This window comes from Taurulus bubalis (assembly GCF_910589615.1).
Source record: "Taurulus bubalis genome assembly, chromosome: 16".
In the NCBI taxonomy this organism is placed as follows: Eukaryota; Metazoa; Chordata; class Actinopteri; order Perciformes; family Cottidae; genus Taurulus; species Taurulus bubalis.
In genome coordinates this window covers 11,315,324-11,337,732 of record NC_136604.1, presented here as the reverse complement: position 1 = coordinate 11,337,732, position 22,409 = coordinate 11,315,324, and the positions used below count along the sequence as shown (strand labels likewise).

The 22,409-nt window shown below is 41.2% G+C and overlaps 1 protein-coding gene across 1 annotated transcript in view; it reads right to left on the bottom strand.

Moving 5' to 3' along the window:
* ripor2 (RHO family interacting cell polarization regulator 2) overlaps positions 1-10,193 on the bottom strand; it is a gene marked incomplete at both ends in the record, with an annotated part of 52,726 nt that extends 42,533 nt beyond the window's left edge. The window contains one exon of the mRNA XM_079232461.1: positions 10,115-10,193. Within this exon, the coding sequence (XP_079088587.1) occupies positions 10,115-10,193 (79 nt within the window). The remainder of the gene's footprint in view (positions 1-10,114) is intronic.
* Positions 10,194-22,409: the final 12,216 nt, after the last annotated feature.

Here is a 22,409-nt window from a genome sequence, read left to right as displayed (position 1 = left end):
ACTGTGAAAGTCTATATATTGTATAGTTGTGATGTAAAAACTACAAAATTCCTGGTGGCTTGTGTATGTGTGTGTATTTCTCCATGGATTGAGCGTTGAGAGTTTCACAGTATTTACGTAGCACATGAAAATCTCTCTTTTTACAATGTGGTACCTTTATTTTTTTATTTTTATTCAATGTGGTACACTTATTTGATTTGATTGCATCTATTTCTTGGACGGGTACACAATCATTCCCTTGAGTCTCCTCTGGTTGCCTGGCAACTTCATATGGATGACAAGACTCCAGGAAGTCACAAGTCAAACAATCCTCCACATAACCATGCGCAAAACCACAATATGTTGTATTTACACTAATTCATTCATTCATTTGACTTTATTTAACCAGAATCGTCCCTTAAAGCTAAAGACGTATGCAGCAGTTCCACTTGTTCTGCTTTCAGTGAGCTTTCCCACCTCACTGCCAAATTAATTCAGTCACACATCTCTACCAAACTGACCTCATATAGTCCTTTTCTGTCCCAGTTTCTCTTTGTGATGATTGGTCCAAAGTTAAATGTTCTTTGGGGACTCGTACTTTAAATGTAATGTTAAACATTACTCTGGCAAACATGTAAAACCATACCAACCTTCCTACATTCCTCTATACACTATGAAATGCTGTGTAGCACACATTCAAGGAACTCTGTATGGTTTCCCATAAGCCCCTCAGCTGGCGCTAACACACACACACACACACACACACACACACACACACACACACACACACACACACACACACACACACACACACACACACATTTTTGCGCACACACCCAGACACACCCCTCTCTCTTCCTCCTAGACTCTCAGCTGCTAAACAGTTCAGCCTGTAATTATGGCTGTCATCAACAGCCCTCGACTAGCGGCTATATTTACTGAAGAACCAGCGTGCACACACATGCTCCCGGCGCGCACGCACGCGCACACACACGCACACACACACACAAAGAGAAAACCATACACACACTCACACAGATGCATAACCAGATATTTATAGTAGTTGCTAATCAAAAGCACAGCAACAGGTAATTTAGCAACGTGCTAATCGGCTCTAATCCTTTCAAGAATTTTCTCAGCAAGCAGAAATTTCACTTTGGCTCAAATATAGTGTCAGCAACAAAGTAACACAGTGTAATTATAACTTTAATGTCAGCAACTTTAATTATCCAGCTCTTTTTGATGTACAGTCTAAGGTATTTTTAAAGTCACACATCTAAATATCTACATTATAATATTCAACTTTATAAGAATTTGTGTTTGATGCTTTGTATGCTTAATGTTACAGAAACTCTTCTCTTAAATACCGTGGATAAAACAATCCATTGCACTTAAAACATACTATTAAAGCTAGAATGCATTTATTTTGGTCTCAAGACTTTATCGAAATGCTCTCTCACTATATTAACCATAACTATAGATCATTGTGTACATAAACAGTATGTATCAAGTATGCATGTCCATTCATAAACATATTCATACACAGCAGTACGAATGAAGCCAACCCCCACTGACCTCCTAGCAGAGACGTTCCTTTCCTTCCGTACAAGCTACAACTACTCTTGGTCGCCACCTTCGGTCTCCTGCGCCGCATGAAACAACGCCACTCGCTCTACCAACAATTCTCTGCTGTGTCATTCAGTTAAGCATTTATGTCCTTTACATATAATATTGATCTTATTTAAATATTGATGTTACTTGTCTTTTTCTCTAAACATTTCCTTCGTCTCTGTCTGACAAATTCTAACCACTTAACCAGGATGAGTCAGAGAGGCCACATGACTGCAGGGCAGAAAGGTCAAGGCAAGGCGATGTCCGGGCACAGCTGACGGTGTGTGTGTCAGAGTGAGAGTGTGGGCACTAAAATGCCAGAGGAAAATGCTGCCTCCTCTCCGGTTACTAGCTCTGTTTAGGTTGAGTCATTGTTGGACTTCCATAGTTGTAAATGCCAAACTTGAATCTAAATTCTGACATTGTCAACTCAGCGTTGGGTTCTGTTTACTGCAAAGACATAGAAACGTGCAACATGATGTGTGTGTGTGTGTGTGTGTGGGGGGGATCTCTGATTACACAGGTGTGTCTCCTGCATTGCTTCTTAAATTATAAATCTAAAGCTTTGATATGTCTGAGCAAAGTTGCACAACAAACTGTGTCTCTCCATTAACAGGCTGTATGCACGGCTCCTAATGACAAGTTGCAGGTAGAGCTTCTCCCCCGAGGAGCTTGGAGATGCCCGCAGACTGGAGGCGGCTGCCGACAATATCATCTCAGTGCAAATGCATCCACTATGGGATGCAATATTAATAATTCTTTCATTCTGAACAGGTTTTTCTCTCCGACTACTTATATTTTGAAGCTAAAGTACTTTTTTAAAATATGGAGACATGGATTAAATGTATATAGGTAAAAGAGGTAAATTGGGTTGCTCATAGTGAAAAGTCCATTGAGAATAATCCGACAACTCTGCGGTCTTCCATTAGCTCCACAGAGCTTTTTAGTCTCTTTTTTCAGTCTTTCAGGTCTGCAAACTTCTCTGATCAGCCCTGTTTTCAGCCAGCAGCTGATTTCAGCAATTCAAGCTTTGATAAACAAATTGCTATTTGGCTAACGAAAGACTCGACAGACAAAGTCAGTAACCAGCAGTTGAAGAAGGAGCAAGATTTCTTTCTCAGGAGTTTGTGGGGACATCATGAGATTCATTCATCAATGGTCAGCAACACAAAAATAAATGAATACTAAAGTTGTGCCTCTTACTTACACTGCATGTGTGTCTATCCCTTTTTATATAAGCATCTTACCGTGAGGTGTACGTCAAACAAAAGGTGCAATGGCAGAGAGCACAAGTCGTATTACAAAAGCAACCATCAATTAGAAAATGTCATAATTTACAAAACATATATGTGACCAGCCGCCCAATAAGGAGCAAAACTTGATCTCCCCACTTCCACGAGGTAACCCCTCTGTGAAGAGTCATGGGTGGTCTGTTACATTTCATGTTAACAGGATTACCTCATTGTGAAAAAGGTTCCAGACCACAAAGTGTAAACCTGCACGCCCAGCGTTGCGCATAGCACAGATTGTCATAGTAACCACATGGAAAGGTTAGCGGTACAGGGAAAATGCCATCTTAGACTTAAGCCACATGTAAACATCTGTGACCAAGACAAGGTTACACTTATGGCCGAGACAAAGAAAGGAAGATTTCGACTCTTGCATCATCTGGCTTACTGAATTGTTGCAGCATTAAAATATTCACGCCCAGTCCCCAAATGCTCTTTTAGCCTTCCTTATTACTCGTTATCTCCTCTGTCAGTGAAAATTGCAGAAAATAAAAATAATTTGAGTCTCTTGGAAAAAGTAGGTCAGTGGAGCCAACTGTCAGAAGCAGGAAGAGGCGATGCGGAGTGGTAATATTGGAGCTCCAGTCTAGGTCCCCTCAGGTCAGAGCTATTACCAACACTGAGCGGCCAATGACGCACAAACTACCGCCCTGTCGTGTTCTTCAGTGTGTTGTATTGCTGTGGGCAGACACGACATCTATGGCCAGACAGTGCAAGTGTATGTGTGGGTGGACAGTCAGTGTGTGCATGTTGAGGCTGCAGAGGAACGAGTCGGTCAATGTGTGTGTGTGCATGTGTGTTTTGTAGTCCGGTAAGTACGAGATCAAGTCAGTTTTAGATAATTCTCCAACCTCCAGCAGTGACCCCTTTGGCTCTAACGCAGCCTCTCCTGTCCTTCATGTCTTCTGTAGATCAGATATGCACTTACACTAAATCAAATTATCACCCACTAAATTTGACAAAATGTTCACAGACAGCAATGAACATTAATTTAATTATTTTCTTGTCAGACTGCAAATCTCCAGGACTGAAACCACTGCTCTGCTGCCTGGAGACTGCATTAAGGTTGTTGCATGGCATTTTAACTGTAGCCAATATAGTCCTCATGTGATAAAAGGAGGGTCGTGTTCAGAAATATAATGGTTTGCTCCAGAAAAAGGATGCTTGGATAGGAAGGTATTGTATTGCTAAATCCAAAACAAATCCAAATTTGATCTTGAAGTAAAGAGAGTAAAGAAACAAAAAAAAAAAATTTACACTCTTTAAAGTCAAGCAAGTCACTTTACCAAATAATCTTTCTACGAGGAAATAGATCGATATTGTAATGATTCTCTTCAAAAGTTAGTTTCTGTTTTAATTTGTTTTAAAGTTGGCACACCTTGACAAGACAAGCCTTACAGTACAGTCCACTGGATATATATATATATATATGCTTTTTTTAGTATTGATTCTAATCTGGACTGATTTGTGTAAATCCAACACTAAACTATTTTCTTAGAAGTTCTTAGTAAGTAGCAGCTAGTTTCAAACTAGTGATTTGACTAACTGACTAACCAGGGGGCCAAAAGATTACTTGGCTGTAGCTCCTTTGTAAATGTAGCCATGGTTTGTTTTATGAGAAATATATGTGTAAGTTTCAGTCAACAGTATGTAGAATCTCAGATGACTAACCTAAACTGCGTGATTTAGTCATTTTGTCTAATATTAATGGCATAACATGTTATTTGAAGTGTATTATGTATATTTTGTGAAATGTTCAGTTTATGTTATTAAACAGCATTTTTAAATATTCTCAAGATGCAACAAACACCTAATAATATAACCTCTAATAACTATAATACTAGCTTGTTCATTGCTTTATTCTATCCCTCTATATAAATACTAAACTGTCAGATCAGATGGTTCTCAGATGAATCTCTGGCCTCCTCTCTGCTCTGTGATCCTGAGCCTCGGTGGGCACCATGTGGGCTCAGAGGAGGATACAGTTTCCCGGGGTTTGCCTCACAGGGCAAGTACAGACAAGACACATAGAGAAATGGATTTGTGAAATCTGACCTAGCGTCTAGTCTTGCAGTCTTCTCCATGCGCTCTGTATATCAAGCTAATGTCGTGTGTGAGTGTGTGTGGTGGGGGTGTGTCTTCTGGTTCACCCTCTGGGCAAGAGTTGAAAGCTTGCACTGTAGAAAGAGATTGATTTCATGTCATCAGCATGATAACATAATGGGATCTCCTCAAAGAGCGCATTTGAAGGTGGGATAAAGCTACAATATACTCATGCCTCCATTTAATTGAATCCATATGTGATTATGAGGCTGTAATGTACAAACCTCTGGCTTTATTACACAATCAATTAAAATTTATCTGTTTCTTTAGAATGAGCATTTTATCATAAGATACATAGAATCAGTTAGATTTCAGTGAGGGTGAAGGCTAACTGTTAACGATCAACTGAAAATGTCAAGCTCCCTGTCTTAATTAACGTAAAAGCAGTTCTAATAAAACAGGTTGGTCACCAAGCAGCATGTGGTACCAGTAGTAATTTAGAAATAGCTCCACAATATTATTCATTTTTCATGAAAGACATTTGAATAATTCGTATTAAAAATTACAAACCATCACGACCCAATTCACACTCGGTCTCAACTATGAGTAACGATAAGAGCTACTTTGTGCATAAATAAACGTTCAGACATTTTTACAGCCATTTCTAGATCACCTTATATTATCTTGAATGGGTAAACAAGCTATTTGACGAGATATATGTTTGATAAATCTCAACTTTGTTTAATGTGCACAATTATCAGAACAACACGAACATTCAGGCTCATGTGGCTTAAAGTGTAATGCAGAAATATATATGTTAAATAAAAGACTATGGAAGAAATTCTGCTAGTTGATTTGGCGACACAAATAACACCTGTGTCTTCGGGAATTATTGGGTTAATGTGTGTGGCTCAATTTAAGCCTATAGATACCTTTTCTTTGTATTTTTTCTTTTTACTGGATTACTGGAGGAATGCTGACCTATCACTTGTTCCAAGGAAAGCTCCTTAAACCTTCTGAGGAAATGAGAAATTTGGTGTTTTGGACATTCCTCCTTTTAAATAGACCTGCGTGTTGTGTCCTGCCTTTACTGCTGCACTTGTTCCCTCTTCAAGTCTCAGGTGTTGTTCAGGTGAGACATTAAAGAGAAGCCCATTGGCAAAGTCTGAGCAAAGGCTTAAAGAGTACGGGTGAAAACACAACATCAATGCTTTAACCCCTTTCAGGTTACATTCACACCCCTCCCCTGAGGATTTATTTAATTTATTATCTAAACTAGTTAGAAGTATGAAAACTCTCATTAGGTCTGAGTGATTTACATGTCATTCAGCCAGAAAAGGTTTAAAAAAACAGACTAAACACAAACAAACAAACAAAAGCTGTTAAGCCTAGCAATTAATGGTTTTGCTATGTAATTGGTAGTCAGTGGAGGAGTTGAGACGCATCCTATTGCACAAGAACCAGGAACAATACTAAACATTCCTGCATCAGAGCGGATAAACTCTTCACTAAGTCACAATTGTATTACATGACAGGGAATTAGTTCAGTTTAACACACATACAAATGCCAAGTAGCTACACATTTAAAGTAAAGTCTGACGTGTTAAAGGAAGAGTTATTTACGATGTGGTTCTTGAGCGTAAACGTAATTCAGGGTGCTTTCCAGGAGCTTCTCACTTGTGACTGAGGGCAGCTTTGTCCTGCTTTCTGACCTAGTTAGTCAAACACAAGTCTATTTAGACAGCAAACACCATTCCAACCATCGATCTGATATTCTACTTTAACTTTATTTTTATTGCCATTAAAGCCCCACTGCTGCGGCTTTCCTTCCCTTCAAGACACACTATTCTAGTGTACTTTGCTTGCACTGTTTGGCACTCTGCTGCCAGCCACATGAGTAAAGGAGCAGAGCAAAATCAGGCCCTTTGAATAACTCATAAGGAGGAAGATGGAGTTAAAGAGGCCATTGTGTTTATTTTGGTCTCAATAAAACTGCTGTGCACTTTTACTGATATCTGTTTTCATTTTGTGTAGCCGTTTTTTTTTCTTTTTTTCAGAGAAATGGGTGCTGTGCATGTGTGGTAAAGTGTGATAAAAAGGGAAGAAAGCAGAGTTGTGTTTGTGCTAACATGTATGTAAAACCACTTAATAGCTGTGCCTGTAGTTTCTGTAAGATCTGAATGGAGTCGTTCAAGTCAGGAGTTTTTGCGGGGGCGATCATCAGGGGCAGCTGGGACTTGACCGTTGCATGTTAGCTGCTTTTTCAACAGAAAATCTTTGTTTTATTTTGTATTCTTGGTGAACAGCCACTTTAATCCAGACACAAATCACCCTACCTACTAATTACGGACTATCTTAGTGTACTCAGACTCCTGTGGTACCAAACGCGTACCACTAATAAGACCGTACTATACAGTCAACATGTCTTGAGCAATCTGTCGACTGTGAGTCCCTTATAATGTTACTGGACATAATTGTGAAGTTTAGTTTATGAAGGGTTTTCAAACTCATAATTGCTTCAAAGTAATGAAATATACAATCCATTACTGAGAAACTTATGCTTGGATAACAGCAGACTCATTGCACATGACTTCTCCGACAGGTCTGGACACTCGGAAATTGTGTTCGTATCCAAAAGAAAAGTACAAGAAAATTGATGAATGCAGAAAGTTTTCCTAAATCACTCGTACGGGCCACGTAAGAACAACAAAGTGAACTGTCTTTCTGCTAACTCATGAGACCTGAACTGGACTCCCTGTGTGGGAGTGAGGAGGAGAGGGAGGAAAAGGGAGGGAGTGGGCTTGTATCAGCTCAGGCACTCTGGCTCTCTGCTGTCGGGCCAGTAGTAGTGCTCCATAATTCAGTTTGCTGCGCAGCAGGAAAAGAACAACAAGCTAGAGTTGCAAGAGTGAGCATGACATGTACAACCTATTGTCTCTGGAAGGGCAGAGCAAAGACATTTTATACGCTCCCTCTTAATGACTGTAACTCTGAGGTCAGTGCCATATTTATATGTGTGATGTCTGTTACTCGCTTCATTGCCTCTCTTCTTCTATTTTACAGCTATTTCTACGTTGCCCACTCCATTTTTCATCTTGCATTCGAAACAGGATCTAATTTATCCAGTGAAATAACTATTATAAAACTATTATATAGATGGGCACAATGTTTTGCATTTATTGTAGCAAATTACTTTGGTAGTCTTGAAATTTTGTACAGATATTCATGTTCTAATTAGGATGAATTGTAATGCTTTAACGATCGGTTAGCTTTTCTTCTAGTGCCATCGGTGGGTCAACATTTCAATGTGTCCAATACTTTGGAGGTATAACTAATAACTAAATACCTACCTAAACTAATGACATTCCTTTCAGCCCCAGTTGCACTTTATACCATGCAAACAAGCTAAATAAAATAAGACCGTGAACATTAACATTATACTAGCTAAACCAACATGTAGCATCGTCTAAGTTGCATGCTGTAGATCCTTACCGGCAACACACTTTGCTTGCAGAAATATGCAACAATTAGAGAAATATTTGACAAAGATATTTGTACATTTATGAATTTCCTGCCTGTATTTCCCACTTCAGACCCCCAGGTTGGGAACAACATTACACAAGACTGTTGCAAAATCACACATCCCACTCTTCAAGCAAAGTTCATTCAACATTGCATTCTATTTTTGTTGGCAAAAATAAAATAAAAAAAAACAATCACAAAGATTTGCAAACCTACTGCTAATGATTCACAAAGAAAATAGGCCAGTGGTGACAAATTTGCATTCAGGATCAATGAGAATGAAACTTGAATATTCAACACAAAACACACAGCGTAATTTCCATCACTAATTCAAAGAGCTAATTAGAACAGAAAATATAAGTGATCCCTATTCTGCAACCTTCAGCTGTGTCTGTGAATAAACACACTGATGCCTGCTGGCCAGCCTCCACATGCATGTGCACTGTGATTGGATGGTTGGTTGCAGAGAGTCAGCTGGCTGCATGCATACCTCCTGGCTGTGTTGTTCAAAGGGAACGTCACATTATCATTGGTGTATTTCAGTCAGAAGTGGGTCAGTGGAGGCATTAACATACTTTACACACCAAGTGATGCAATAAGTGGGAATATCCTCCTGCTCACTGTCCACTTGTCATCAGTGAAGCTGCAGCAGAGCAGTTTGAGCTTGTATAGAGCTTAATATGTCTTCAAATCTATAAATATACTAGCTTCAATGTGTCCAGTGCAAACAGTTGGTGTGCAATTAAACACCTCAGTTCATTTGCGCCAAGCATGTTTCCGTGTTGAGAAATTGGCTTGAAATGTGTTTAATCGGTCATTTTGCAACCGATGTGCGCGTGTCGGTGAGGTTCTCTTTTAAACAGAAAACACATTATACTTTATGATACACAGAGGGACATTATAAGTGCTGATAAATGAAGCATCATTATGCATAACGCTTTTGCCACAATCCTGGTCAGAGATAATTTTTCAATTGTTTCAAAAACATTGAACAGTCGTCAATTATTATTCAACACGACAGCGTTTTCCCCTTTTTCATCTCCCTCTGAATGATGTCAGGTCCTGCAGTAACTCTACTGCTCATCACTCTCCCAGGATACAACTGAATGTAGGTTATGATTACAGCTGGTTTAGACATTAAAACAAACACTGTGGTGCATAATGCTTGCTTAAAAACATCTGCCTGTTATACAAGAACACCCACACTGCAAAGGACATGGCTGCTCTCGGCTTTCTAAAAAGGGTGAAAGTAGAAGAATCAATAAACAAACTCCGCACAGAGCTTCTTAAGAAATGGAAAGCTGAAGCTCTCATAAGTCAAAGATTCATTACATTGACTAATTATAACAATTATCTAACTACTGGTAGGCATACTGACGCTTTTCTCTTTCTTAATAAATACATTTTTGGTGGTAACCTTTTTAGCATTAGTGCATATCAGAGCTACTCAACCATGCAGCAAAACCAGCCCACCTACAGCTGAAGAGATCCCTCTGGCCCACACGCTAACCATCACTTTTGCCCTCTTCCTAACCCTGATCACAACCACAAGACACAAACCAACCCGTGTGACCTCACTGGGATCCTCAAGCTGCCGTTTCAGCCCTGCAGCCCACCTGTAAGCCCACGCCTGCTTTCAGACTCTACACCTCACCCTTGGCAAGCCTTACCGTCCTGGAAGAAGACGTCCTCTGCTTCATCGCGCATCAACTCATCCAGGTCATCCTCCGCAATGTCGGCCATAGCCATCACTATTCCTCTTCTTCTTCTGGTCCTCTCCCCCTCGCCTCCCTCGGCTGACTAATCGGAGCTTCAGAAGGAGTGACTGGGCTGTAAAATTGAATCAACGCCGGCTTGGCCTCTTCGCTTCAGGCGACAGTCCGATCACCAGCAGACGCCTCGCTCGAGCAGCAGAGAACTGGGACTGAGCGGAGATCAGCTCTCTGTGCGAGGATGTGTGTGTGTGTGTGTGTGTGTTTAAGTGCCAGGTGAAGTGTGTGTGTGTGTGTGTGTGGGGGTGTGGGTGAGAGAGAGGACTCCAAGCGACCTTCACTAAGTTTCAGCAACAGTGCAGATTTCATAATATCCTGCGCAAAGCTGAAGTGAGAGTGTGCTGTTTGGAGAGCACTTGTATGAGTAAGTGTGCGCATGTGTGTGTGAGGGGGAGGGTCAGTGGTGTGTGCATGCGTGTGTCCATATACACAGTACTGCGCTCTAGAATGAGTCAGTTTGAGAGGCTGGTGATTACCAGGAATAATTAGATTATGTATTTTGAGCCAGCAAAGACACAAAAAGGGTGTGAAAGTGTGTGTTCGTTTGTACGTGACAAGGCGAATGAGATGTGACTCTACTTGTCATTCCTTCACAGCTCACTAGGAATCATGGGACCACACTGATTGCTCGCTCTATTTTTTCACTTGGCCCACATCGAGGGGGCCTCAGCAGAGCTGATAACGTCTGCTGTCGCTGAAAGTCTCCATGGTGCCGCTCAGGATGCAGCAAATAAACACACACACCTGCTCTGAAGACACCGTAGGAGGCTCCATCTCTACCTCTTTTATAGTCACAGTTTTTACATTTGGGACTTTAGCTCTGTGACTCAAATGTCATCATCAATGACACAGTGAGCATCTAAACATTAACATGAGCCAAATCTTTTACAACTCCGCAGGTTGTTTGACACCACATGCTGCTGTTTTCTAGAATCAAAAGCTATCCAGCTATCCAGCTCTATCCAGCTGCTGCAATGATAAATATTCCACTTGCTGCACAAATGAGTTGCTTTATGACAACAGGTATGTTGGTGCTCTGAGCTAAACGCTAACACACTGATGTTAAGAAGCTAAAATGTTACCATTTCCACCGTCTTTGTTAGTATGCTAACATTTGCTAATGTGCAAATTGAAGCTGAAGGGAAAGTCATCAGTTTTACATTTATGTCATAAACCAAAGTATTGGACAGATCAAAATTTTGACCAGAGGTATGCATTTGAATGACAATCCAGCCAAGACATATTTCAGTCTGTATCAAAGCCGACTAACATTGCCATCACTCGAGCCACTCTGCTAGATCGGCTAAAAAATGTGTTGTGTGACAATGCTGTATGTTTCTTTAACATATAATGACCTCAGCGTCATCCCTTGTAGCTCAGTCACTAAGACATGTTTGATACATCTGGTTCACAGAAAGCAAACTGGGTGCAACTTGTGAATAAAGTCAAACTTTCCAGCCAGTCAGCAGGGTGAAGGTTTTCATCAAGCTTTTTAAGAGTTTTGCACCATCTCCAGGAGGCCCCTGTGCCTCTCACGCATTTCATATCCCATCACAAATTAGTGTTAGCATACAGTCTTTTTTTAATTTATTCAAAAATGTCATGAAAGCAGCTAGACACAGAAGTTCTTTCTCTGTCTCACACCGTGCCTCCATCTGTCTACACTGTGCAGTTTCTCTGACTCACACCTCATTTTCACAAAGCAATTCCCAACCAAAATAGAAACTAGGCCTAAAGTCAATTCATTATCACTTTTCCTTTAGACTTTCTCTCCCCTGCTACCGCCTGCCTTTAAGGCCAAAGCTCGAGGGAACGAACCTGGAGGCAAACTCATTTTCACTGAGGCTGGTCCAGACAACTCAGATGCACCACATCTTTCAGGAGGTGGGATGTGGGGTCTGGATACATACGAGGAGCTTTGTGTAACTTGTTGGATTAAAAGTGAGTATTGGAAATGTATAGGATGAGAGGATTTCCTACTTTTCGAAGGTCATTGTGGAGGATGTGAGAAATAGACTTTGGTTATGTGTGTTAAAGAGACACTGTGTGCACGTTTTCAGGCATGTTATTCTGCAGTTTCATATAGTCTTTTAATAAGCTTGTAATGAGGAAATAACACCAACTGTCACTGCTGAGCTGATAACAGTGCTTTCCGTCACAAATGAGAAGCTCCACTGTTAAAAGCTACTGATTCGGTCAGTGACAATAGTGACTCCGCTATAGGTAGTTCAGTTAAAAAGACTTTGAGGTGAAAATGTGTTCGTACTACATGTACTGTACACCTCTACCTCGGTACAAGAACCTCTGGATATAATAGAAGGGGAATCATGCCAATTCAACCTTTAAGTCGAGAAAAAACACACACACACACACACACACACACACACACACACACACACACACACACACACGACTGGGTGGGACACAGCATTTTGAAAACACCCTGCTGACAGTATGAGTTATGCAAGTGTTATGCATCTTAAAATCAGTGAAGGGACAACTTAAAGAGCGAAGACACTATTGAGGCAATCTACAGAAATGAAGGAGCACCTTCCCATGCAGCAACAGGAAATTACAGAAGTGTTGAAATAAATTGCATAACAAAACAATCTAGAATCACAAGGATGCAGAAGAAACACATGAACTGCTTGCAAACACTGAATTCCTATTTAAATGTGCTCTAACCAATATGATGGTTCACATAAAACAGCAGGGATATTTTTGACTTAGTGCTCTGATGGTAGAAACATGATGCAGCAAATGGAGAGTCACTGGTCATGCAGACAAGTAAACAGAAAACACGCTGCAAAACAAAGCCCACTGTCTTAAGCAGATCCGTCCCACTCCTATCTGCTCACTGCTTTAATCATCACATGTTGATGGCTGGTGACTGTATCATGAGTTATGTGCAGTACCTTTCTGAGATTAAAGGGTGCATGCAGTTATGAAAAGTTCCACATCCGAGCAGTCCCAGACATTTCAACAACTGTTTCCCTTTTCCTCTCTCAGCAGAAGCTTCTGCCTACGAGCTACTTTACAGGCAGCAGTGCTAGAAAACGGGGTCACGTTTGGGCTGAATTTGCCCCGCTGCATTTCAATGACTGGGTACATTGTTGTCACCGCCAGAGAAAAACCCCTGCTTCGGGAAATGTAAACGCATGCTGCTGGGATGCAAACACACAATGCTACAGACGCGCACACACACACACACACGTCTGCATAATATTTATCAACAATGTAACCAAGACAGACAGACAGACAGACACAGACACACACACGTTACTCCGGCATTGCAAAGAGTAGCACAATCAGACCCGCTTGGTACAATGGTGTTGTTTGAATGGGTCAAACAAAAGAGCTCTTTAGCATCTGAATCGAGCCAGATGATGAGTATCCCAGGAGAATGAATAGCCAGCTTCAGCCTCCTACACACTTGCTCCTCCGGCCCTGATGCATCAGTGCGCCGCCTGTTACTGTGGACTAAAATATCCGTTATTAGCATGGAAGCCGCAAGTCATTAGTATCCATGCTAATTATATGGTGCTAGCTAATTTGCATAGAAGGATAAAGAGCCATTAAAAAAAAACTAGAAAATAGAGAAAGTAATTGGCTGTGTTTCACTCTTCTCTGGAGTGGCTAGAAGACTCTTAAAAACCACATCATCTTAACATAAAGCAAAGCACAGAACATTCAATCAAGTTAACTTTCGGTTGAAACAGTTTCAAAACTCAAATGCTGTTTTTTAATAATCCCGCCCTGATTTAACTGAGAATGGAAATGCTCAATGTTCACAGCAAGTCATTTATGTTTTCTGTTGCACTAGAGCTGTAGTTACCATTGAGGTCACCGAGTTCATGTCCTGGATTTTTTTATGAACATTTGGGAGCTTTTATTTTCTAGCAGTTTACATGCAATTTAGATGTATCATGTTAGAAATTACATTTATGGACAATATTATTTAGCAGTTAAGTGATTACAGACTTTATTTTGATGGTGCAATAATAACTATTTCAATCTATTTGTAAAGCACATTTTTATACTGACGGCAGAATAGAAAAATATAAAGAAACAATGAAATATAAAAGAAACAATGAAACAAGTGTGAATGAAGAGTGGAAAATACACCAGTCACAAAACAGGATATTGTTGCAACACAAAAAGCCAATTCATAAATCCTGTGGAAACTGGATTCCCGACTACAGGGAACTTGAGTAAAAGCATGTTGTAACAGCACGTCACCCCAGGCGGGCCACAGATATCAAATACAAAGACAGGTGGGCAGATGGTGAAGTTTAAGGAGGAGACAGATGGGAAAACTACCAGATAAAGTTCTTGATGCCAGCATGATATCTAAAAACATGACAGGTAGGAACCCAAGGTGATGGAAAAGAAGAGAGAACAGAAATATGAAGTCCTAGTGGGAGGATGGTGCAGCTCAACTGAAACCACAGACTAATGTGAGTGAGAGTCACAGAGGATGACGGGTTGAAGACATAACAAAAAAAAAAAAGATCTCTTTGGACAACTTCTGTCCTCTCCTATTCGCTTCCTTCACCCAAGCCTCTGCCTCCTTTTCTCTCCCTTTTAAGAAGGATGACAAAATGGGATGATTGTGAAGGAGCGCCTGGTTACCCTGGTTACAATAATGAGGGCATTGCGTGGTGAATCCAATTTGCCATGGCACTCTGACTCATGTGAGGGGCACGTGTGTGGAGTTATTGTTTGTGAGTAACGCGCTGTAGCTTCATGCGTCTGACGGAGGATGAGCATAATGTACAGTACTGCAGCCCATCTTGCACACATGCATGTGCGCGCGCGCGCACACACACACACACACACACACACACACACACAGTTTCTAGGTCTCTGCAAACTATGTGGATCTTACATTGCTACAATAAGTCACAGTGCAAGACAGTCGGTCATAATCACACAAGCTGGTAAAATCTAAATTAGCCACATTTTAGGCCCAAGAATGACTATGATGAATGAAACTGAGAACTGCTGCATGAAACATAGAGGTAAATTAGTCTGTGCAAACAAAAGAGCGACAGAATGTATGAACTTGCAGACAGTCCTGAATTTAAAACTTCACAGTTTCTTCGCAGCATCCACTCACATTGTTCACACAAACACCAGCTGGACAAACCGGCAGCCTGTAATAGTTTGAATATACTGCCTGGTTTAGTGCGTGGTGAGATAAAAGAAAACAGACTAAGTTATGTTAATAAAAGCAGGAACAACTGGCAGATACCTACTGTAAGCATATTGATATCTTTTCATCTTTATATGGTTGTATGTCCTGACTCTCCGGTACATTATGTTAAAGAAGAATCCCAGCAGACGCCTCCTTGCCAGTGTGAAGCCGAGAACTCCTTTTGTACCGTCACCAATTTCTATTTCTCTGCCCTCTCCCCGTCTCGCCCTGTCGCTATTGTATTTTGTCTTTCTCTGTTCCACAATCGGATCATTTTCTCTCTCGCTAATTTACTCTTTGCCTTTCTGTCGCCGTCCCAGAGTGCACAGAGGGCATGAGACAATGGCAGCAATACAGCCGCTGCACGGCAGCTGTGCAGACTGGCACCACGGAGATGTCAGTGCCGATGTTGTGGGCCTGCTGCTGCGGGCTTCACCTGCAGGGAGAAGATAACAGGCAGCTGAAGCACTCAACCAAATAAACCAGCAGACCACGGCCTTATATCTGTCCATTTGCCTCCGACGCTCACTAATACAATAACACGGATGTGCTCAAGACAACCTGGAGGATGATCTAAAAAATTTTTAAAAAATAAATAAATAATAATAATAAACTAAAAAAATCACTGTTGTGGCAGCAAAGTGCTTTTGAATGTGTTGATCAGGAATTGATAGGATGGATTTGTTTAAGGAGGTGCAATTGACTGTTCGCTGAACCCCACCCATCAATCCAATGCTAAAGCTGCGTACAGCACTGAAAGTGATATTCGGCATCTAGACGTTGGTCATCTTAGCCTTTCCAAAAACCCAAACTGCAAAAGCGTAAAGAACAAAAAGGCACAAACTGTGCTTTTATCTGCTCTCAGGTCAACTGTAATCATTAGCTTGTCGGGCTAACTCGTTCACAGTGTGAACAAGTATCTCTTTCAGGCCCAAGGAGCACAACTTACATTAGATTGTTGAAGGTCATATTCATAAAAGCCACGTGCAGGAAGCCGGTTCTGGATGTTAAAGAGCTAACGTTAGTGACTCTGACCTGCTTCTTTTATTAGATTTGGGGAGGCTTATACAGTAGCAACCCTACCCATGGTTAAATATCAGTGTGTGTATAGTTTACCAAACACATTATTTTTCATCCAAACAAGTAAGCTAAGATGCCAAACAAGGTTGTTATGAAAATGAGGTTTCTTAATCATACTTTTAATACTAATGCTGTTGAAGCCCTTTTGTATAATTTGACTGATTTGACCCCTTTAGTTTTTATGCACCACACCATTACATGTTGCATAATGTAGTCCTTTTTTGACACGGAGACATTTTCCGATGGTCTGAAAGTTGCAGCAGGGTGGGGCAAGAACTCTGAAAACCACAGTTTCCTCTCCCACGCCACTCAGCACTGTGTCCTCCTGCATACATTAGAGCCAACACCTGCCAGCTACAAGGGGAAGTCAACTTTCAAAACTAGAAAACACAGGCATCCGATGCAATGCACCGTAGATGGGCATTGCCCAGTGATAAGACCTTCACTGATAATGTTTGAGCTGCGAAATGTGTGGCATGATGCGGTGAAGGCCTGCTCAACAGGTATGTACACACTTACAAGCAAACATCTGGATTCAAAAGATGGTGGGGGGGCTTTTAAGATTTAAATATTTAAATTCTTCCATGTGAACAGGAAGGGAGGATATCACAACACGGTTTCTGAGAAGTAGGGTGGGGACTAGGAAGGAAGGTTGGTCAATAGTGTGTAAAATAACATTAAGTGCCTATTGCAGCTGTATTTCTCTGAGAGTACAACAGAGTGTGCATGAGCCCACAGTAGCCACACAGGGTGTCACAGTTAGGAAGCGGGTGAAGATTTATTCAGAGGACGACAGAACTGGTCACTAAAAGTGTTACACATGAAGCCTCTCTGCCCCGGTGGTCAGAGGGAGAAGGGCAGTGGGAGCAATGCTGGAAACTGTAGTGACAGCTCATCATCACACATGAGGGCATCTAAAAAAAACAACTAAAGATGCTGTGTGTGTGTGTGTGTGTGTGTGTGTGTGTGTGTGTGTGTGTGTGTGTGTGTGTGTAATCACTCCAGAATGATGACATCTGTCATGACTACACATCCGTCCTTCTCCCTGGAGTATGAGAATACAAAGTATGTGACCTACATACATCGACATTTTTGTCAAATAGCAATTTGTTCCAGAGTATGGATTTAAAACAAATCTAAAAACGGCTATTTCAGATATTCCATGCAAATCCTTAAATGAAATAATGATGCATCACGCTTAGATAGAAACAACGAAATGGTACAATCTCCTGGGAAAGTTAATGCTCGATTTATGGCACAATGGAAGTGCGCCAACCAATGCAAAACCAAAACATGAAAACTCTGTTGTTGTCTTCCACATGCATAATTGGCTTAAAATCTAAAAGCAACAGACGTGGCAGTATGGGTCAAGCTCCAAAAAGCTCTGGATTTTACATTTCCCATAATGCAACCAATGGCTTCTTTTTATTAAACCCTCCCTGACCGGTAACGTCTTTTAAACTCCACACCCCGCGTTTGTAAAGCAGGCTTTCATTAAGAAATTTGTGGTCTCCAGGAAATACATTTTAGTTAAGCAACAGACCGAGACTCTCCCACAGCTTTGGAGAGTTGAGTCAAGTCGGTCTTTCCGGTTCAGCAGCATTTGAATGTTTCTTCTCATCAGTGAAGCCAGCATGGGTTTAACTAAGGCCAGTATCTTGCACACAGAATCCCCCCCAACACACACACACACACACTCACACTCATGTTTGTCTGGCATCCTTCTGAAGGGAATGGACACTGAATAAAGCCACATCCTGGCCACCATGAAAACCCAGGAGTTCTTCCGAGAAGCACAAAGAAGAAACTGTCAACCCGGTGACATGGGAACCATGAGCTAATGAGCTAGTGTTGCCATATACTCAGAGGATGCCAAATCCTCCAGCCTTGGCCTTGAGACGCTCAGACTTTTGATCAGTCAGCCTTATGCTATTCACCAAGAACTTCTTATTTGTGCGTCTATGAATGGAGTGAAACGATGAGGTGGTGGGAGGCATTTTTGTTTGTCTATGCAGTGTGACAGAAGTGATGATCTGGGAAAAAACACAATAAATTATAAAGCAAGAATGTGGACACATCGAAGAGAAGAGACACAGGCAGAGAAGAAAAAAAGAAAGAGTTGTTTTGTGTAATAAAAATATTGCAATATGGAACTAATTCTTACTGCTCAGATCAACTTTATGTTTTTTTTTATTTATAGCAGTCCAAGTATATTGCCCTGCTGCAGTGGGATAATTAAAAAAAACCTGCAAGAAACAACTTCAATGGTTCATCACAGGATATTCTTCAGCACTTTCCTTGTAAATGTGTTGTGCTTTTCCTTCGCGAAGCGCGTTCAAGGTGTTTTCTTCCAAACATTGGATCTTGTGAGTCATGGTGAACGAGGCTGATGGAACATAATCACTAGAAGACATGGTCAACCTGAACTTTTACCACTGGATTCTAACAAAAACAACAAGCTACATTGACATTGATTACATTTGCTCTCACTGACTCACTGTCAGAGGTCAGGCTTGGCTTCGGTTCAGCTCTTTGGATGCAGTGTCTTGTTCTATGCTTCAGCAGTTGTGTGTTGTGTGGCTCCTAGAAGACTTTTTAACTCTCCCAATATCAAGAGAATTTCCATGCCAATTTGCACACACAAAAACCCTCAGCAGGCAGCTGTTTTCAAAAGAAGAAGCTCTGATTAACACAGTTTAACACTAAGTAGCAGACAAGCCAAGTTAGCAACTAGCTGGTGAACATAGTGGAGCATTCCAAAGCCAGGTCTTTCCCTCAGGAGTTGGTGGAGACAAACATAGAGCTACAATGAGACCAAGATTTATCCCAAACATGACTCCAAATGAATCATAATGTTGCTACATGTGCTAAGTATTTGTATTTGTTGCTGGCCATATCAACTTAAAAGGTAATATGTCGGCTTGTTTTCGCTGCCCCCAAGAGGCAAACACTATTATTCTAGCTTTAAAAATTACAAACATATTTTCTCATATAGCTTTAGTTTGTGTTATCTAGCCATGCATATAGTTATTATTACTTTTTGCCATCTGTCTTAGAGATTTCTTCATTTTCAATTGCTGTTTGCACCATAAACACAATTCTAGGCACCTTTACTGGGATAGATAGAAATAAACAGACATATCTCAAAACCTGAGCAAATAAACCAAAACTATAGTTGTATTGCTAGGTATGCCAGGAAAGTGATTTTTGTAATCAGGATGAACAGACAATTTAACAGCTTTTTAAAATGTGTTTTTAACAGTATAGTAGAACAGGAGTTTATTCTACATGTATGAAATTATAATCATCATGATCAGTGAAGTTATGTCAGACTTGGTGTCAAACACAAATCAGAGCTACAGCAGAGATAAACATGTACACGAACAACACGCGCCCTTCTTTTGCAGGCCGTGTTTTATTTTTGTTCTCTCTCCCCACATCTCTCTTTCTCCATTAGTCTTTCTCGCCGTGTTCACAAACAGCCCACGTAGCAGCCCTGCTTTTTGACTTTATTGTGTGAAATTACAGAGACGGGGCCAACACATTTCCACGCTCACATGTGCCCTGAAAGCTTCTGAATTGAATTATTTCCAGGGTGAGAGGGGGACGGAGAAACATGCAGAACAGAAAGACGACAGAGAAAAAGGGGTGGGTGAGAGAAACAAAGGAAAGGAGAAAAAAAAGGGGAAGAAAGTGAGCAGCGAGTGAGACATGGAGAATCGTTGCCAGCTACAGCTGACAACTGCAAAATGAGCCGAGGCAATATGTAATGATGATGTTCTACCTCCCAACGCCGCCTCCTGCATCAGCGGCAGCAGAGGCTACAGTAGTGAGGAGGCGCGTTGCTATGGAGTGGGAAGATTTTCAGAGAGTGAGCACCATTACAAATCTGTTTGTAGAGAGAAGAGAAGAGGGGAGACAGGGGGATAATGAGAATCAGAAGGGGAGGAGGGTGGTCGCAGGCCACGAGGCCGATAAGTGAGAAGAGAAGCTGACGGAGAGATGAGAGGAAGCAATAAAGCAAATGCATCAAGGTCAGAGGTGAGGGACAGAGAGGGGGTGACAACTGCAGAAGAGAAAAGAGAAGAAAAATATGCAGGCAGGTCAGAGGCACAGAATAATACAATCTGGTTAAGTGTTTAGTTTGACCACCTCCATTTTGGACCAGTTACCGGGAAAAGATCATTAACGGCAGTTTTCACCGCGTATGTGCTTTGTGCATATCGCAAGAAGAAAACAAGTATTTCTCTTTCAGCCCCAACATTATTCATAAAATCAGTCAGATGATCCTTTCAGTGGCACTTTGCCCTCAGCGTAGTGCCAGAAACAGGAAGAATAAATTGCAATCTTCAGAGGAGGAAGAAAGCCTTTTTCATCACATTACACACACTATGGCATTGTTGAGTGGAGAGCAAGTGCAATCTTTTGTGTTGATTCACTTCCCTCCGAGTAGAGGAAGATACAGTAGTGTGTGTGTGTATATATATTCAGCAATTATATTATCAAACTGCAGAGCCCTCTACTGGTGGCTACTGGAAACACAGATTTCAGTCAGGATGAAAACAGATACAATGAAGACGTCTTAATTGTTAAAGATTAAAAAAAAAAAAAAAACATGCCACACACATATTTTGCAAGTGGTAACCAGAGCTAGGCTCAATTTTCATCCATGCCTTTAAAATGTTTAGCAAAGTTAGGAAGCCTCGTGTGCATTACAAATCTAGACTGTTAACCAAACAGTGCATAAGTTAACAAATGTAGAAACATATTGCTAACTGTACATACAAAACACCTAAAACTACTATATAATCCAATGTACCCACTACAGTCTTTCCCACTACACTACACTCTCTCTTCCCCCCACACACACACACAGAGAGAGGACTTTGAGGTTCACGGTTTTGCTTAAGGACACATGCACATGTTATGATGTGGTTGAACCACCATCCCTGTGGTTAACAGACACTCAAGCTGCAGCGTCTATGAAAGAAAAAAGTTATGCCCAACATTATTCACAAAGCAGATGCTTTCGTTTAGGGCAACATATATTTTCTTCCATACACATCAGGAGGAAGATGGAGTTCAGTGTCTTGCTCAAGGACACTTTGACATGCAGAGCCACCAACCAACAACCCTACTATTAATGGCCCAGTCACCGCCGTGTCATATAACCAGAGTTTCCAGTTGCACATTGAAAACAAGATCATGTAACATTTTGCCTTAAAATATCTCATCTCACTCATCTCCCCCAAGTTTCCTTGACAACAGTGTGATGTATGCGCTGACGCACACTCACACACATACACACAGGACTGTGCTGTCTGAGTAATTCACTACTTAATAATAATAATTTAAATTTATATAGCGCTTTAAGATACTCAAAGACGCTTTACATTATGGACAAGAGACAAAGACAAACAGAACAGAACAAAAATGAAAGAAAGCAAAAACAAACAAACAGGATATTTTTGTGACGAAGAAAGAAAAGGAAAGAAAAGTGGAGAGACTGAGGGTCATAGTGGAGGATGGGTGCAGGGTTTAGCAGGTGAAAGAGTTGAAAGAGGTGTGTTTTGAGGGCTTGCTTGAATGATGGAAGGGTGGGAGCCTGACGGATGTGGATGGGGAGAGCGTTCCAGAGGAGGGGTGCAGCAGCTGAGAAGGCCCTTGGTGGTGCTTTGGATACTTGTAGATATGGTAAATGAGCCTGTACTCGTATAACGGTTTTCTAGTCTTCCGACCACTCAAAGCGCACTACTGGTCATCACTACTGGTCATCATTCACCCATTCATACACTGATGGGAGGGGCTAAGGTTCCACCCTCCCATCAGGAGTAGCTAACATCCATACACACATTCATACACTGTAGGCACAGCTACGTGAGTAATTCATGAATAAATCCCTGGATTTAAGAGAGT